General features: G+C 37.7%; 1 protein-coding gene across 1 annotated transcript in view; it reads left to right on the forward strand.

Annotated features, from left to right (window-relative positions):
* The window catches only part of ADAMTS18 (ADAM metallopeptidase with thrombospondin type 1 motif, 18), a gene marked incomplete at its 5' end in the record, with an annotated part of 47,829 nt that overhangs the window by 22,355 nt on the left and 6,598 nt on the right, over positions 1–18,876 (forward strand). The window contains 3 exons of the mRNA XM_008589164.1: positions 8,296–8,437; positions 11,749–11,875; positions 15,325–15,529. Of these exons, the coding sequence (XP_008587386.1) occupies positions 8,296–8,437; positions 11,749–11,875; positions 15,325–15,529 (474 nt within the window). The remainder of the gene's footprint in view (positions 1–8,295; positions 8,438–11,748; positions 11,876–15,324; positions 15,530–18,876) is intronic.

The raw sequence follows: 18,876 nt of genomic DNA on the forward strand, positions 1-18,876 counted from the left end.
TCTAAAGAAAATTACTATAATAAACAACTTCCTCCACTCTTTGGCAAAAGGAGATGATGGGGTGGCGGGGGACCAGGTGGACAGGCACATTGATCATTGAGATGACAGTGTGTGAACACCATTGACAAAGTATTAACCTTTTCATCTAGCTACTCCCTTGTGACCTTGCTGGCTGAATTCTCCCCGGGTAAAAGGGCTGAGGGAGTAAAAATGTGCCTCTAGATAAAATCAGTGTGAGGGAAAGGAGACTAGCCAAGCAGCACGGACTGTGTGAAGACACAGAACACAAAAGAGGCAAAGAAGTAATGGAGAATTAATTCAGAACAGATGATATAAAACTCAGGCTCAAGAGGACAATTCAGAGGAACTTTTGTGATGGCACGTCATTTGTCCAGAGATTGCCATTTGCTGTTTGAAGTGGGGCCTCCAGTTAATTCACAGCAAATACTTTTGTGACGGTTTGGAGAACGCTATTTATTTCTCTCCACTAAACTCTGAGGAATGTTGATGAGTTGAATTAGAACTGTAGTCGAGGCTCAGGGTGTCAACCCACACCTTTGAAGTTGACTAACAGATGCGTTTCCAAGTCCCTAATCATGGGTCTTTGTGTTACTGTCTCTTGTCAAATCCAACTCACTCACACATAATAGCAACGATGATACCTGGTCATGTTCTTCAAGCTTTAAAGCAAACAAGAAGGCAAAGAAAACTGACTGAATGTTAACATCACAAGGGTTTCCAAAAATCACATGAACTTACAAAAACACGAATCTGTACCACAAAACTATTCCATCCGTGAGATGTAGGACGTATGGTGCAATTCGAGATTGATCAAGGAAGGATCAATCAATAAAGTCTATCGTATTTCAGTTGTTAAACAATTGATTAAATAAAACACTGCCATCAATGCAGAGGAAAATGGATTGAGGAGATTAAGAATCATGGAGATTGATCAAGGAAGGATCAATCAATAAAGTCTATCGTATTTCAGTTGTTAAACAATGATTAAATAAAACACTGCCATCAATGCAGAGGAAAATGGATTGAGGAGATTAAGAATCATGTATGCTTAAATCAGACATTACCATATTAAAGAAATAAAATTTTCAGGTTTGAACCCAGTATCAACAAAGTAAATGTAGTATGCTCTTGAATACCAGTGATAAAATCTTTTCAACAGTGAATACAGTTTTTAAGAATTTTTAGTAAGAATCCTGGGCATTGTGTTTCAAAGCTGCAGAGGGGAGTTGTGAGAGTTAAGATATCAGGGTTTGGAGTTTGACAGTACAGAGAGTTGAGTCCCAGCTCTGTCTCTTACTAGCTATGTGACTTTGGGTATTGATTTATTCATCTGTACTGTTAGAATATTTATAGTGCATTCTTTATAATATTGTAATTGATTTTAAATGAGGAAATGCATGTACAACAGTTTGCCTGGCACACAGCAAACATTCGATAGGTATTGGTAATATTTTTTTTAAACCAATCAAATATGTGATTGAGGGCAAGATACAAGTTTCCTAGTATGCATTAACTAAGAAGCCAATCTTTAAAACCTGTCTGTAACTCTCTGATTTTCATGGGAAAATGAGGACAACTTCTATTTTTTTTTAAAGCCTTAAATAAGAAGACAAATATAAAGCTGGTTGAAGGAATTTATAATTTTAACATTAAAAATTAAAAGTGGGAGCAAAAGAAAGTTATTTACCCAAGATTATTCAAACTGTCCCTTGTTTTAAATTTGTGTGCCCTGAGCAGAAACTGCATCCCCCTCCTTCAGAGGGTAGTTGGTAGATTCCAGCCCCTGTCTGTGGTTTTCCAACTTAAGCAGCTGTAAATTTTATAGCTCTGCACCCTGTGGTCAAAGCTGCTGAGTGTTGTGTCTGAAGTCAGGTGGTTCGTGTGTTAAAGGTAGACATTAAACAGTTCTACTGAGGACCTGGAAGCATTTAAGGAGGTTTCTTGCCAGCTGTAAATTAGAGACCCAATGCCAGTTGGCTGGAAAATTCTCTGGACTAAGTCCAGTTAAGTAGACTGAATCACTGGCGGTCTTTCCAAATGTGTGCGTTTAACAGCTTGGCTATACAGTCTGACATGCAGCGTGGGGGTGGTCAGCAATGGTCTCGTTATGATGTTGTGCCATTACAGGAGGGACGTGTTGATTCTGTAACTTGGAGGGTGTTTATGTTCTCCGCTAGTGCTGAAGAAAGTTATTGACTGCTCTTGACAAGGTCACTGAAAATGTTTTAAAATAGATGTGAATGATGGGAACTATCATTTTCAGATTATGGATCGTTTGAGATGTGTTCACCAGCGTTCAGAGGGGAAATTAGAATCTTAGCTATGTGGTTGTATGTGCATCTCTCCAAGGTCTTCCTGCATCCCAGCTTCAGTGGGAGAGGCTGTCTGTGATTTAGTTGGTGGTGATGGTCACATTGAGGTGCTTAAGTATAAACAAGGCCACCAAATAGGGGGCTACAGTCTCCATCCGCGAAGAAGAGGAGAAGTTATTGTTGAGCTACAGAGTCATTTAGAATTTGAAAAAATTTAAATTGTGTCTTAAGTCTGATCCATTTGAGAAAACCTGGACCTTAACTTTGTCCAGGGATGGCTTCACGGACCACGGACCTGCAAAGTCACAGAAGACCTTGTACTCAGAAGGGCCCCTATTTTTGGTTTAATGCCCTGATATTGCAATTATGAAATTCTTAAGTTTTTAAACCAAGGGGCCTTGAATTTTCATTTTGTATTGGGTACCACAAATTATGTAGCCATTCTTGAGGATGGGATTGATTTCTTTTTTTAAAAAGTAGTCTTTTTGAGAACGGGAGTGAAGGAGAGGCCCGTAGAGGTTCTATTAGCCAGATGGACAGTCTATCTCCAAAGCATTAACTATTTGCAGGCATCAAAGAGTAAGAGATAAGGTGTGTTGTGTATTCTGTTCTCGGTCACTTTTCTCTTCAATCAGGATAAAGAAAAGGGCAGAGAGTATTTTAATTATCATAATGCAAATAATACATTATAATTGGCACATACTCATCTTTTATATATTTGGTCTCAGTGCCTATTTAAATCCTTACATCTTTTAAAGGGCTTTATGGGGCCGGCCTGTGGCTCACTCGGGAGAGTGTGGTGCTGATAACACCAAGGCCCCAGGTTCGGATCCCATATAGGGATGGCCGGTTCGCTCACTGGCTGAGCGTGGTGCTGACAACACCAAGTCAAGGGTTAAGATCCCCTTACCAGTCATCTTTAAAAAAAATAAATAAATAAAAATAAAGGGCTTTATGAACTGATGTTAAAATAAATTCTCAAGTCAACTTTCTACTGGTTTTTATAAATATTGTCTTTCAGCCTGTGTGAGTACACATACATGTGAATTTATAGCTAAAGAGACATTAAAGTGTGAAGCCTTGCATCATATTTTTTGTAATATTGAGAGGATTTTATTCATCTATGCATTCAATGAATGCATTAATATGTTCAACAAATAAAATACAAACAATATGCTATATATTCCACTGGCTATAAAACTGTAATAGTAAAACACTTACACATAACCAGCTATGATATATTTTATGAGCTGGTAATTTAATGTTGAATGTTCCTGTGAATATTTACAGTAAATTGTAAGTTATTTCTCTTCTTGCTTTGGCCAAATATGTAAACTTCTCATTACCTTGAGGATATAAAATGAAAGAGTTTCTATATTCTATTAAATATTCTGTTCAGTGCTATTCTTGCTTTTAGCTCAAGAATTTTACTTTTCTGGAAAATTTTTAATATTTTCATTTCAATTATGAGGATGGGGAGGTAGGATATGCAATACAAGGGTACTTTAAGAAGTTTGTGAAAAAATAGAATTGTAAGATAATATGAATCTTTCCATGATCTTTTTGAAGTACGCTTCTATATCAGTTTGTCTCTTTGAAGGGGGGAATTAGAAATCCTTAAAGAAAACTCAAGTTCTATTTTGTTGCTTTGTGGTTTCTTGGCTGAAATCTTCACACCGTGACACATTATTAACCAAATGATAGCTACAAAATTTTTTAGATGGTCATGTGATTCCCGCCCCCCACCTCAGAAGCATATGATTTCCCTTTTGCAGGCTCTCTAGCACTTGATTTTTAATATATTAAGTAACTGTCACTACATTATTTTTATACGTGGACCTGTCTCATCTTCTCTCCTGGAGGATATCATTTCTCCGCCTCCCTGGATTGCTTTTTTTCAGTGCCTTGACCATGGAAGTCACAAGTGAGATGGTGGTGGCTTAGGTCAGAGCAGCAGCAGTAAGAATAGAGGTGGTAAAACATGAGATATATTGAAAGTAAAGGTAATGCCATTTCCTGGTTGATTAAATGTGGGGTATGAGGAAAAGAGAGCAGTCCAGAGTGCTTCCAAGTTTTTATTCTGACCTGAACAATTAGAAGGATGGGTTGCTATTTTATGAGAAGGGAAAGGCTGAGGCAGGAATTCAGTCCTGGACATTACTAGACCTTTCCAACATTCAAGCAGAGATGCCAAGTAGGCAGTTGAGTCTGTGAACATAGAGGCCAGAGGCTGGGTTTTAGCTATCGCTATGCATCTAACATGGTAGCCATTAGCCACATATGATAAGTTAATCTTGAATTTAAATTAAATTAAAAGTTTGTTTTTCAATCACACTAGCACCATTCAAGTGCTCAGTAGCCACATGTGGCTTGTGGCTACCATATGGAACAACACAATATAGTACATTATGGTCATTGCAGAAAGTTCTATTTGAAAGTGCTGGTGTAGAGATTTGGATTTCGGAGTGGTCAACATGTAGATCGTATTTAAAACCTGAGGACTGGATGAGATCACCTAGCAGAGTGATCGTAGATAAACAGGAGTAGAGGCCAAGAGGTTGGAAGACACTCTGACCTTGAATAGGTAGGAGATTAGGAGGACCCAGCAAAGAAAGGAGGAATGAAGGTCAGTGAGATGGGAAAAGTCTTGAGACAGAGGGTTTCCAGTGATGGGAAACGGGGGGAAGTTATCAACTATGTCCAGTGCTGGTGATCGGTTGAATAAGGGGAGGACTGTTAACTAATTGAGCATGACAACGTTCCCTTGACAGAACAGTTTAATGACATGGTGGGGAGGAATGCCTGATTGACAAAGATCATGGGCTAATGAGGAAACATGGAGACAGAGTACAGGTAACTTTTAGAGGGTTTTTTGTTCTAAAACAGAGAAATGGGACATGAGCTAAAGGGATGTGTGAAGTTAAGATTTTTTTTTCTTAAGAGGAAAGATGTAATAGCATGTTTGAATGTCAATGGGAATGATCCAGCAGACAGGGAAATTTCAGTGAGTCTCACAAGATAGAAGGCAACTATCAACTATAGTAGTGATGTACTGACATAGGTGAGGGAAGATGGAATTGGTGCTTAGTGAAAGACGTGGACTTAGACAGGAGCCAGGACAGGGCATCCTGAGTAACAGAAGGGGAGCAGGTGTATGTGGATACAGCTGCAGCAACAGGCTTGAGGATGGGAGGTTGTATAAGTTCTCTTCTTGTTAGTAGCATTGATGATTTTGTATGGTTGGCTTAAGTGGAGGTCTGGGGAAACTTGACACCTTGATTTTTTTTTTATAGTGATGGTAATTTTATCTTTACAATCTAATTTTTTTTTTCTTAAATGCATCCTGCTGTTCACAGTAACATTTTAAAATGTTTTGTGGTGAAACCACATGTTATGTATGGCTTAGGCTCTAGAATATGTCTAAAAGGTGAAAGTAAATATATTTTAAATGCACACAGAAAATTTGTTAAACCACTCTTACATCACCAAAACATAAGTCCTTGAAGCTCAAAAGGCTACAACTACTAATGTTCTTTTATATTTAATTTACATTTCCACTGAGAATCCATTCCTCTATGGTGGTAGAAATCAGGTTCAAGTTGGAATGGAGGGAATGAGGTGGTACTAAAAGTGGAGGCAGGTAAGTAAATTTCTTTCTCTTTAGCACTTTCACTGTAATTTGCCTCCGTGAGACACGTGTGTGATACATTCCTCTGTACTGTAATACCATCCTGCCTCGTGGGACTTAGTGCACTACAACTCTTACGCATTTCACTTGGATTTTATTGCCACACATGTAAATGTGGTACACTACACGTGAGACACGTGTGTGATACATTCCTCTGTACTGTAATACCATCCTGCCTCGTGGGACTTAGTGCCCTACAACTCTTACGCATTTCACTTGGATTTTATTGCCACACATGTAAATGTGGTACACTACAGTATTTTCTCCCTTGCAAGAGTTTTTCATTTCTGTTGCACGAAGAAAACAGAAACCAAAAGTTTTTCATCTGAATATACAGCCTTAATTGAAGAAGAAATTGAGTGGAAATATCAATCAACATCAAAGTTATCATCTAATGTAAAACTGCACTCACAATTCTATTCTGATTGTGAATAAAACTGTAAAGATTCTTTATTTATTAAATATCACATGAAAACATTAACAGAAACACTGCAGAAGTGCCAAATTTAAAAAGTGTGATATTTATTCAAAATGTGTGAAATGTTATGTTAACTTGAACACATGATTCTAAGAACAGCTACATGACTTAGCTGCAAAAAATAGAGAAGGGAAAGATCCTCAAAACTAAAAGACTCTTAAGACTGATTTGGGGAAGGTTTTCATTGGTGACTGATAAGAATTTGGTATTTGTGCATTTTAATGGCACTTCCCGTTCTACTTTGTTTTGATTTTGTTTTGGGTGGGGGTGGGGGAATACATATCCATCTATTGACATTTTGTTTGTTTCTAGCACCAAGATTTATTTTGTTGCACTACAAAGTGATGTCCACATCATGGAATCTTAAGAGATATCCATAATATTCCTGGAGATATTTCAGCTTATAGCAAAGTCAAAACAGTTTTGTAGCATTCTAAGGAGTGGTCTGGTATAATGGAGGTCCTTGAACGGCTGCCACCCACCCCAACTTTAATTGAGATGGATTCCACCAGACAGAGATAGAGCCAGAGGTTCCTATTTTTAACTGTCAATGGCTTTGCTCATGGGCATGAATGCCCAGTTCTGGTGGTAAAGAATTTGCCACAAGACTCATGGGATGGCAGAAAACCAGCTATTTATATTCATGCTTTGAGCTTGAAAAAAAGAGTAGTTAAGAAAAGAAGGCATCAAGAAGGGAGGCAAATAATTGTTTTTGCTGACATCAAAAACAAGGTGATATATATTGCATTATTTAGGCACATTTGGTTGGAGGTTTTACTTAAGCTTATTTTCTAGTCACTTGTGTGATCTTGCACAAGTTGTCTCTCTTCAATTTCTTTTTAATAAAAACTAGGCAACTACATTATGGAGTTGTTAGAGGAATATTTTGAGATAATGCATAGAAAATGCCCAGCAGAGTGCCCAGTACCTGGAAAACATCCAATGAATGATTGCTCTTATTATAGTAGTCAGATCTTATAGGATCAGATTTACTAGATAGGATCAGATTTATCCTGAGTCCTTGGTTTTTTGAGGTTATATCCATTTCAGTACATATATTGCCAATTCCTGATTCCAATCATATTTCTTTTCTTACCTGCTCATCCTTGGATACAGTCAACAGACACGTTCTCTTTGGTCAAATTATCTTTGGAAATTCTGTTAGAAACCCATTTGGATTCTAAAGTTTATGATAGGCAACTCTAAATGGGACATTCCTTGGTTTTTAGAGTGCTTTCCTTGTACCCAGCTTCTACTGGCACCCAGGAGACAGCTTTTAATGGGTGACCCAGAATAGAGCATTAAAATATATATATATGTGGATTCACTTTCAGCTATTATCTGTGGGGCAACTGTTCTCTACGTCTGTGTACCATGCTGGGCTTTCATGTTTAAGTTAGGGTTGAGACCCAAAAATACTTGTATAGCCTTCCTTCCTTTATTATTTATATATATATGATAATAATATCAATATTATTTATTTAATATTTATTGTTATTATAATATTTACTAATGGGTATACCTAGAGTTGAGGTTTGTAGGCTAATGGCAAATGCCAAATTATGTTCTGCTGTTTAGCATCTTTATAAATCACAGTTTTCATAAAATGAAGATACACATTTTAAAGTGTGATGGAAAAACTTCAAATCAACATAAAACATACTTGGGAGCAATAAGGCAAACCAATTTTAAGGTCAAAATGTCATGCAAATATCTTTGAAATGTTCAGCAAGATTTCTGGAATTCCAGGATCTGACCTGTATCTTGATCTCTGATTTTTATCTTACACTGTCCAGATTCTGATGCAAGGCAAAAATCCGGGGATAGCTTGGAAGTATGCACTTCCCAAGGTCGTGAATGGAACTCAGCCAACCACAAAAAGACACCCTTATGCCTGGAGTACAGTACAGTCAGATTGCTCCGTCTCCTGCGGTGGAGGTAGTTGATTTTCTAATTCCATATTCCAAGTCTGTGTCTTCTTAAAACAGGTTCTTTCACTACAGACCACTTTAACACTATATGGTTTAAATAAGCCACTGAAGCACTGACTCTTATGGGAACTGTCACTGTAAAAAGCAAATATTATTGTAATATTTGAGGATTTTTCTATGTAGAAAGGAATCATTCTCACAAAGCTCAAATCAACCACAACCAGGGCTCAAAAGTTGCACACTTGAAACTTACAGGAAAAAAAAAAAAAAAAAATATATATATATATATATATATTTACTTATAAATACATGCATATATATATATATATATTTAAATATTTTTTAATTTTCAGTTTCCCCATTCCTGGCTTTCCTGTTTTTATAAACCTCCCTCTGGGTTTACAGAGGTTACAAAGGGTAAGGTCAAGACAAGTGGGAACACATAGAAGGCAAACTTAAGACGACTGTCCAAAATGTGGATGGTGTGTCATTCCATGCCTTCAGGGGTAAGATCAACAGAGTCTCTCTCAGTAGAGAAATGGCTGAAATATGAGAAATAACCCTTGCAAGGCAGGAACAGCAACCATCCACTGAGCTAGTCGAAAAAAGGCATTTTATTTAGATGTCAAAAATGTCACATTTTGGGGTAAGTCAATTAGGGTCACACTTGCCCCTTTGGGATGAAGAATGAAAGCCTATGAATAGGTCTGTGGAACCAAAGCATGAAGATTGGTCACTGATTTCTTTTTACTCAGAGCACCTGGAGACAGCAGGTCTTCCTACTAGGTCTATCTCACTAAGCAAAATGCAGGGCCTTTTGGTGATCAGGGGCAGAGCAAATATACAGAAGATGAAGGAATTCTTATGTCTGTAGGGCCTATCTTCAGGTGCTGATGGTAATTAACAAAATATGAAGAAATACTTTTTAAATATAGTTGGCCTTCCATAGCCACAGATTCTGCATCCATGGATTCAACCAACTACAGACAGAAAATATTTTTAAAAGCAATAGAAGATAACTACCATAATAAAATAATACAAATCTTAAAAATACAGTATAATTATATTACACAGCATTTACATTGCATTAGGTATTACAAGTCATATAGAGATGATTGAAAATATTCAGGAGGATATGCATAGGTTATATGCAAATACTACATCATTTTATATAAGGAACTTGAGTATTTGTGAACATTGGTATATGCAAGGGGGTCCTGGAACCAATCCCCCTTGCATACTGAGGGACCACTGCATACATACAAAGGTACTCTAAAAAGTTCATGGAAAAATATATTTAAAAGATAATATGAATCTTTTCATGAACTTTTTGAAGTACCCTCATATATATAAAATAAGAGGTAATACATTTTTATTAATAAATATTTTAAAGAAAATATGCTATAAAGAATGAAATGAATCCCCACCAATTCCTTAATCAGCAACAGCCAATGTTTGGTCTGTTTCATTCTCTTTTCTTCCTATGCGTACATAAACACACGTGTGTTTGACAGACCCAGACACGTACCACAGGCATCATTCTGCGTTCTTTTTTACTGAATAGAAATCATGCGGTAGTTATATCTTTACACTTGCTCTTTCTCTTAGTGTTGGATTGTAAGCAGTTTTTCATATATCAAATGTCCTTTCAAAACATTTCCAATAGCTTCCTTATATTCCAGGGAGAGCACAATTCCTTGGGAAGGAGAGAGATTTGATTCATTTTCCATTTACAGGGAATTTAGCCAAGGAGAGGATAAGAGTAGTGTGTTGTGGAATTCCTCCTTGCCTTGACTTAGCAATCCCTTCACGTGACTGACAGGCCATGGTGTGTACTAAGCATAGGAAAGAGTCTAAACGAATAAATTCAATGGAAGTAAACTATTAACTTTTGGGTAGCCCAATGTGGTTTCAGTAAGTGCCTTCTGAAAGTGAACCTGCTTCAACCCAAGGAGCTGTACTGACTACTAATCGTTATAGCAGGAATGACTTTTTATCATTTCTCAGATTCCATTTTAAGGAATAGTACCATGTAAGTAAAAACAAACACAATTCTGAGAGAAAGCAGCATTCCTATTTGAGGAACTGTATTAGTCCATTTTTGTGTTGCTACAAAATACCTGAAACTGGGTGATTTACAAAGAAAAACAAAATTTATTGCTTATGGTTTCTGAGGCTGCGAAGTCCAAAGTCCATCTGGTGGTGACAACAGTGACCCAGGGATCTCACATTGCAAGATGGTGGAAGCAGAGAGATAAGAGAGGGACAGTTACTCATGCACTGTCCTTTTAAAGCCCTCAGAATCATGCCCCTGACCACCATTTTTAATCCATTCTCTAAGGCATGATCCTGCAATCTAATCACCTCTTCAAGGCTCCACCTTTCAATTACCATAGTAGAATTTCCCACCCTCTTAACAGTAACAGTGGAGGCCAAGTTTCTAAAACATAAAACCTGGGAGACACAATTCAGGCTTCAGTGTGTATTCTCTAAGGCATGATCCTGCAATCTAATCACCTCTTCAAGGCTCCACCTTTCAATTACCATAGTAGAATTTCCCACCCTCTTAACAGTCACAGTGGAGGCCAAGTTTCTAAAACATAAAACCTGGGAGACACAATTCAGGCTTCAGTGTGTTATGGGGGGACATAATTCAATACACTACAGGAACTAAAAAACACAGTTATTCACCAAAAAATTGTATGCTTCTGATAAGAAATTCTGAAATGAACATTGAAAGCAAGGTAGCAGGATGCCACTAAACAAGCAAAACAGAATCCCAGCTGACAGGTGTGAGTACATATCCAGCAAGTTCAACTATTTGTTTGTATGTTCACCATGCCCTTAGGGAGGTATAAGATGCAGAATCTTACGGTTTCCACACATAATTCACCAGTGGTTTTTCTCTGAAAAATATTTTTCGTAAGATGTATGCAATGTGAGTTAAATCTCACTCTATTTTCAAAAGGTTGTATTTATCACTTTATGGTTCTAGAATCCACATCGGCCTTGAAAACTGAGATTCTACATGTTAAAATTATTAAAAAATAAAATCTATTATCTTAGGGAAAGATGGAATTCAAATTATTTGCAGATTTTATCCAAAGGGTAAAATCGTTTTATTTTGAATATTTTATCCAAAATATCACAAAAACATTATTGTGAATATTTCCACAAAAATATTTTGTGAAAACAAAATATTTGGATTCAATATCTTAATTAAAACATCAAAATGCTGGTAAATCAGAAGTTAAATTTGGAAACCAAATTGAATTGGTTATCTGTAATTTTCACTTTGTAATTCTGATGTCTTATTAGGTTACATAAGTGTAAAGGCCATTTGCTTACAAGATCAAAATACTCCAGTCAATTCCTCATTCTGCAATGCGAGAACCAAGCCAGCAACTGAACCCAAAACATGCAATGCTTTCTCCTGCCCAGCCTAGTAAGTCATCTGGAAATGTCTTTCTGTTTATATTTGTACTTAAATGCCTTTAATGTTGGTACACGACAGTAAAAGCCCACTGTCAATACTTGATTGAAAGTGATTCAAAGGTAGATGCCATACCTAGAAAAGTAATAGAAGAAAGAAAATGGTTATGGTTGAAATATATGACTTGAAAAACATCAATTTGGTTGAGACATTCACTTGACTTCGGCTATGCAAACCTAACCTTGAGATATGAAGGTGTCTTTTTAAAACAATCTTGCCATAGAGACCCCTCTTCTCTGATCTAAATCAAACAGATATGTAAGTAACACAGAATCCTATATTAGTTAAATTTACATGTGGTTGTATGCATAACTTATGTGAGTCATCCAAGAATTTAAAATTCATAATGCTATGAAGACCATAAAACCCCAAATGCAAATTACACAGTAGCAAGACACAAAATGAGAAGAAAGGAGTAGAGGCCGAGTGGTGACTCCACCACAGACGGTGGTACCCAGTGGGGAGCTCAGTGGGTTTGTTCTTGGATTGAATTTGGCCACATTATCATTTGAACACTAATTGTAAGTGTTCTTCCCAACCAAATGGAGTCTCTTCTTATGTGATTTATCTTCTGCCAAATTTATTTATATAGAGTAGAATTTCTTCTAAAGCAATCTTGTGTTTACCAGTGTTTCAGATCATCTTAATAATTAGTACTTGGTTTGTGGTGATACAATCATATTATGAAATCTCTTTATATATATATACACACAAGCATACATTTTAAATATATATATATAATATATATACATTATATATATATATATATATACACACATTTTTTTCTTTGTAAATAATAGTGCATTTGTCATAATTGGGGGGGCTTCAGCCTTCTGCCAATCATATATGCCCAAAGTCAACCCAATTTTTTTCTTAGGATCTCAAACCAGCTGTATTGTAAAGAAAGAAATTTGGGCAGCTTCTGTGGATTTACCTCTTGCTAAGAAATATGTGACACTAAGAAATATTCCAGTGTCTGTAAAATGTGATGACCAAACAGTGTTATTGACCCTTGTGGAGTAATCCCTCCCTTGGGTGGTGATGGTATGTGTGGGCATTTACATACATGTAGGGATTTTTGATTTTGAGCTTCTTTCCCATCATTGATTATTCCAGCCAACCAAAGAAAAGGACCCCAATCATAGGTACATCCCTGAAAAGGGAGACAGCCAAGGTCATGCCCAACTCCTAGAACTCCCCTGATGACTACCTGTAAAAATGATATTCTGTGCTGTAATTTACTGGCTATTTAAAAGCCCAGTAGCCTCTCACAATGGCTCTGCAGAGTAGGAGTGGTGACATGGTCAGTGTCTTCTGCTCCCTTTCCTCTTTCTCCACCCTATTATTTATTTCTCTGTATTCTTGGCTGGAATAATGGAGCCTCTCAGGAACTATTCTTCCCCACAGATACACTAGAAAGAAAGGTTTAGACTCTTAGACTATTAGGGCTATAAAAACAAAGAAGTTTATCTTAGCTAACTTCATCACTTTTTTATGTAACAACCATGTCATAAGGACTTACTGTATGCCAGGTCCTGAGCTGAGAACTGAGGTACAAAGCAGAATAGTATATAGTTCCTGCCATCAATGAACCACAATCAAATGGAAATGAGGGATGTACAACGGTATCAAAAAGTTCACAGAGGGCCGGCCCGGTGGCGCACTGCGCTAGTGCGCCGCTTGGGAAGCGCAGTGGTGCTCCCGCCCGAGGGTTCAGATCCCACATACAGACCGGTTCCCGCTCACTGGCTGAGCGAGGCGCGGGAGCAACACTGAGGGTTGCGATCCCGTTGCCGGTCCCCAGTCCGGTACGGGGGCAACACTGAGGGTTGCAATCCATTGCCGGACACGGGAAAAGACAAAAAAAAGACAAAAAAAAAAAAAAGTTCACAGAAAGATTCATATTCTAATTCTATTTTTCCACGAATTTTTGAAGTACCCTCCTATAAAGAAAGGACTGAGATGCAGTGCAATCTGTGCTATAAAAATGTTACATATAAAAAAGCAGTAAGGGGTAAAATGGGCAGTGGGGGGAGGGGTCTGGGCTCGGAGGCAGGAGTGGATGAGGGTGAGGTTAGCTGGAGTTAGATGTGGAAGACCATGCATGTCATGCAAAAGGTCTATTCGTGTTTTGCTTTTACTAGTACTTCTACAATCATATTTGTCACATAAGGAAAGAAACTTGAATTTGGTAGACAAACATGCCATTTTAATAGGCAGAAGTTGAAACTGATAATTTCATAATAACATGTTTTCTTTATAACTTATAAGATATAAATAATTGTACAAATATAAGGAATTAATCTATTGATATTAACTTTCTTTATCTAAATAGGATAGTATGCATTATACAATGTTTTAGAACACATATAACCTTAGAACTCATGTGCTAAATGCTCTGGACTAAAGCTCTTTAATTTCACATACAGGAAACCAGAGGAAAAAGTTATAAAACTAGAAAAGGTGATAGAAATGCTAAAAGCATAGCAAAAACATATTTGGTCTTACTGATGTGTTATTTCCTAAGATGATACTTAGAATATTTGTAATCCAAGATCAGTTTTAGACATTGTTCCTGTGACACAAATGTATCACAATCAGATCTGGTGTAACTTTTTAATGCTAGGTCTTTAAGTCATAGAATTTCAATTAATAAAAAGGAGTTGTTGAAAAGGATTAATAGTTTCCATTGATCACCCTTCAAAGATATACCAAGTCTCTGATAGCTGTGAAAAAACTGATCTGGCAATCTTTAAATAAAGAACATGAGGTTAGATCTCTAACCCGTCAGTAAATTTTAACACTAACCAGAAAAGTAGTTTGCAGAATCGCCCACTTAGAAATATCTTCTGTGAGATGGTCTCTGAATATGTCCCCCTTTCCTCCCCTTTACTTCTCTGTCATTGATTGCTCTTCCATGAGCCTCATTTTTGTACTTTGTGTCAACTCCTATTGCGGCACATATCAGAAAGTATTGTCTTTATTGGTTCACATATCCACCTTTTCACTGTGTTGTAGGCTCCTTAATGGAAAGAATGCTGCCTCATTCATTTTTCCAACCCTAATGCCTAGGAGAGTCCGTGACACATAGTTAAGATCCCAATAAATTTGGCTGAATGAATTGGTCAGACATTAAAATGACATGTGTTTCTTCCCATGCAGAAGGCAGTAATAAATTTTTCCCTAGAACTGTGTGGTGATTAAGTGTGATTCCTTATGTCTGGGCCACATTAGTGTAAGCTTCAAAATCTATAAAACAACGATTAGTACAGATTGCCCTTATTAGTTCTAAAATTGATCTAAGGCTTTCATCAGGTGGTTAATCTTTCATAGTAACTGCTTTGGAAGTGATGCTACAAAGTCTCAGTTTCATGGAAAGTAATTTTGTTTTTCACTGAAAGCTGGATGCCAGGTGAGTGGAGCCTTTGCAGCAAGTCGTGTGCAGGGGGCCAGCAGAGCCGGAAGATCCAGTGTGTGCAGAAGAAGCCCTTCCAGAAGGAGGAAGCAGTGTTGCATTCCCTCTGCCCAGTGAGCACGCCCACTCAGGTTCAAGTCTGCAACAGCCATGCCTGCCCTCCGGAATGGAGCCTTGGGCCCTGGTCTCAGGTAACTGGTGAAGACTTGCAGTCACTGATTGGTCTTATTCCCCATGCAAGGCTAAGATGGCAAAAATACGTGTGTCTTTGCTTCCCAAGAGGCTCTCAGCTAGTTATATCTTCATGGAAATCACACTGAGTTAATGTGGTTGTGCCTGGGAATCTGCATTTTAACTAGTGCTTTTAGTGATTCTTATGAGACCCAAAGTTTGGGAACGCCTGTCCCAGAGCCTAGAATCCTCCTTTGAGGTCCAGAGATTAAAGTATGGGACCATTAAGGTTAACGAGCACAGCTAGGAAAAATTTAAGTGTCAGATGATTGGCATATAGAGCTGGCTACTGAATTCTCCAAAGCAAATGGAAAATACAAACAAAAAACGAGGCGTAGAAAAGCTGTTTAACTCTTGCTTCAATGAGAAAGAGGTAGAGTTAGAAGAATACAGAGAGAAGCTGGGCATAAAGTTTGCTATTGTCACAAACTCCCAGTGGAAGACATAAAATTATAAAGTTGAAAGAGGTGTAGAACTGTCATTCACAACTCAGAAATTCCCTGTATTGCAGAGGTTCTCAACTAGGAGCAAGTTTTTTCCCCAGGGGACTGTTTTGATTGATACAACATGGAGGGGCAAATGGGTGCTAGTGGCTTCTAGTGGGTAGAGGTGAATGTCCTACAGTGCACAGGACAGCTCCCCACAACAAAGAATTATCTGGTCCAAAATGTCAATCGTGGCGGAGGTGAGAAAACCTGCCCCGTAGCATCCCTTGACAGCTAATAGCATGACCTCTGCTAAACCACAGATGGCCAGTACATTTTAGAGAAGAATCCAAAAAAAGCATAAGTTTCATCACCTGAACTATGAAGCCAGGCAGTAGCCACTGATCACGTTTCTGCTGTGCTTTCTTTTAGGTACGTTATGTCCTGTAAGGTGTCGATTTCTGGTTAAATAAAGCAATGTACCACTACATCCCCAGTAGAGGCCAGAGTCAGGCTCTTTTTTTTTTTTTTTTTTTTTTTTTTTAGTGTTAGAACTATACCTGTTAGGGGAATAAGGGGCTGGGAGTGGGAAGGAATATCTTTGTGCATGCTTGGGGTACTTTCAAATGAGAGAATGTGTTTATAGCCAAGGGTAAATCTCACCAGTACTCATATATGGTGTTGAGTCTGGTCTCTTTCTTTGCAGTCAGGAATAATAGTTTTAAAAAGAATTCAAAGGACTGTTTTAGCCAAATCTGTATGATGGGCATGGATAAAGGAGCTTTAGTTCACAGGGTTTACCCCAAATTTCACAGAGAAATATTTTGAGTGGTTTTATAATTTTTTTCTTTTTTGATTCTTTTTTTTTTGCTTTTTTTGTTTTGTTTTGTTTCTTTTCTTTGTTTTCCATTCCCTTCCCTTCCTTCCTTCCTTCTTGTTTTATTTCTTCTTTCTTTCTTTCCTTCCTTTCCTCTCTCTCTCTCTCTCTCTCTCTTTCTCTCTATGAAACCAAACGTGTCCATTTGAGAACATATTCATCACTAATATGAAAGTGGACCTTCAGAACTGTTGTTACAACGTGTTCTTCCATTAGAAACAATGTCTTTGAGAACACTTTGCAGATCAATTAAAAAATTTCACCATTCTGAAAAAGAATTGCAAATATAAAATAAGAATTTTATTGAAAAGGAACTAACTATTTAGAAATGTTGTATGTGAAAGAGTAATGGGCCGACCCTGTGGCTCACTCGGGAGAGTGCAGCGCTGGGAGCACAGCAGCGCTCCTGCCACGGGTTCGGATCCTATATAGGGATGGCTGGTGTGCTCACTGGCTGAGCACGGTGCAGCCGACACCAAGCCAAGCGTTGTGATCCCCTTACTGGTCACAAAAAAGACCAAAAAAAAAGGAAAGAGTAATGATGTGTTCAGCTGTTCATTTCTAGTGCCTGGCATCAGACAAACCTGTCTGATCATCTCTGCAATTTAACAGTTGTGTGACTGATCTTGGTTGAGATTCCTAAGCTCTCTGATTCTCAGGTGCCTCTTCTGTAAAACAGGTTAATAGTAATTATCTCATGGGGTTGTTAGAGGGTGGTATGAGCAGGCTGCGGTAAACACGCTAAAATGCATCATCACATGGAAGGCATAACATAAATGTTCAAGGCTGTCGTATAACTTCGTATAATGTATGCTATACGAAGTTATTACGTGGTGTGTACTAAGCATAGGAAAGAGTCTAAACGAATAAATTCAATGGAAGTAAACTATTAACTTTTGGGTAGCCCAATGTGGTTTCAGTAAGTGCCTTCTGAAAGTGAACCTGCTTCAACCCAAGGAGCTGTACTGACTACTAATCGTTATAGCAGGAATGACTTTTTATCATTTCTCAGATTCCATTTTAAGGAATAGTACCATGTAAGTAAAAACAAACACAATTCTGAGAGAAAGCAGCATTCCTATTTGAGGAACTGTATTAGTCCATTTTTGTGTTGCTACAAAATACCTGAAACTGGGTGATTTACAAAGAAAAACAAAATTTATTGCTTATGGTTTCTGAGGCTGCGAAGTCCAAAGTCCATCTGGTGGTGACAACAGTGACCCAGGGATCTCACATTGCAAGATGGTGGAAGCAGAGAGATAAGAGAGGGACAGTTACTCATGCACTGTCCTTTTAAAGCCCTCAGAATCATGCCCCTGACCACCATTTTTAATCCATTCTCTAAGGCATGATCCTGCAATCTAATCACCTCTTCAAGGCTCCACCTTTCAATTACCATAGTAGAATTTCCCACCCTCTTAACAGTCACAGTGGAGGCCAAGTTTCTAAAACATAAAACCTGGGAGACACAATTCAGGCTTCAGTGTGTTATGGGGGGACATAATTCAATACACTACAGGAACTAAAAAACACAGTTATTCACCAAAAAATTGTATGCTTCCGATAAGAAATTCTGAAATGAACATTGAAAGCAAGGTAGCAGGATGCCACTAAACAAGCAAAACAGAATCCCAGCTGACAGGTGTGAGTACATATCCAGCAAGTTCAACTATTTGTTTGTATGTTCACCATGCCCTTAGGGAGGTATAAGATGCAGAATCTTACGGTTTCCACACATAATTCACCAGTGGTTTTTCTCTGAAAAATATTTTTCGTAAGATGTATGCAATGTGAGTTAAATCTCACTCTATTTTCAAAAGGTTGTATTTATCACTTTATGGTTCTAGAATCCACATCGGCCTTGAAAACTGAGATTCTACATGTTAAAATTATTAAAAAATAAAATCTATTATCTTAGGGAAAGATGGAATTCAAATTATTTGCAGATTTTATCCAAAGGGTAAAATCGTTTTATTTTGAATATTTTATCCAAAATATCACAAAA

The sequence above is a fragment of the Galeopterus variegatus genome, unplaced genomic scaffold (genome assembly GCF_000696425.1).
Source record: "Galeopterus variegatus unplaced genomic scaffold, G_variegatus-3.0.2 Scaffold5268, whole genome shotgun sequence".
NCBI lineage: Eukaryota > Metazoa > Chordata > Mammalia > Dermoptera > Cynocephalidae > Galeopterus > Galeopterus variegatus.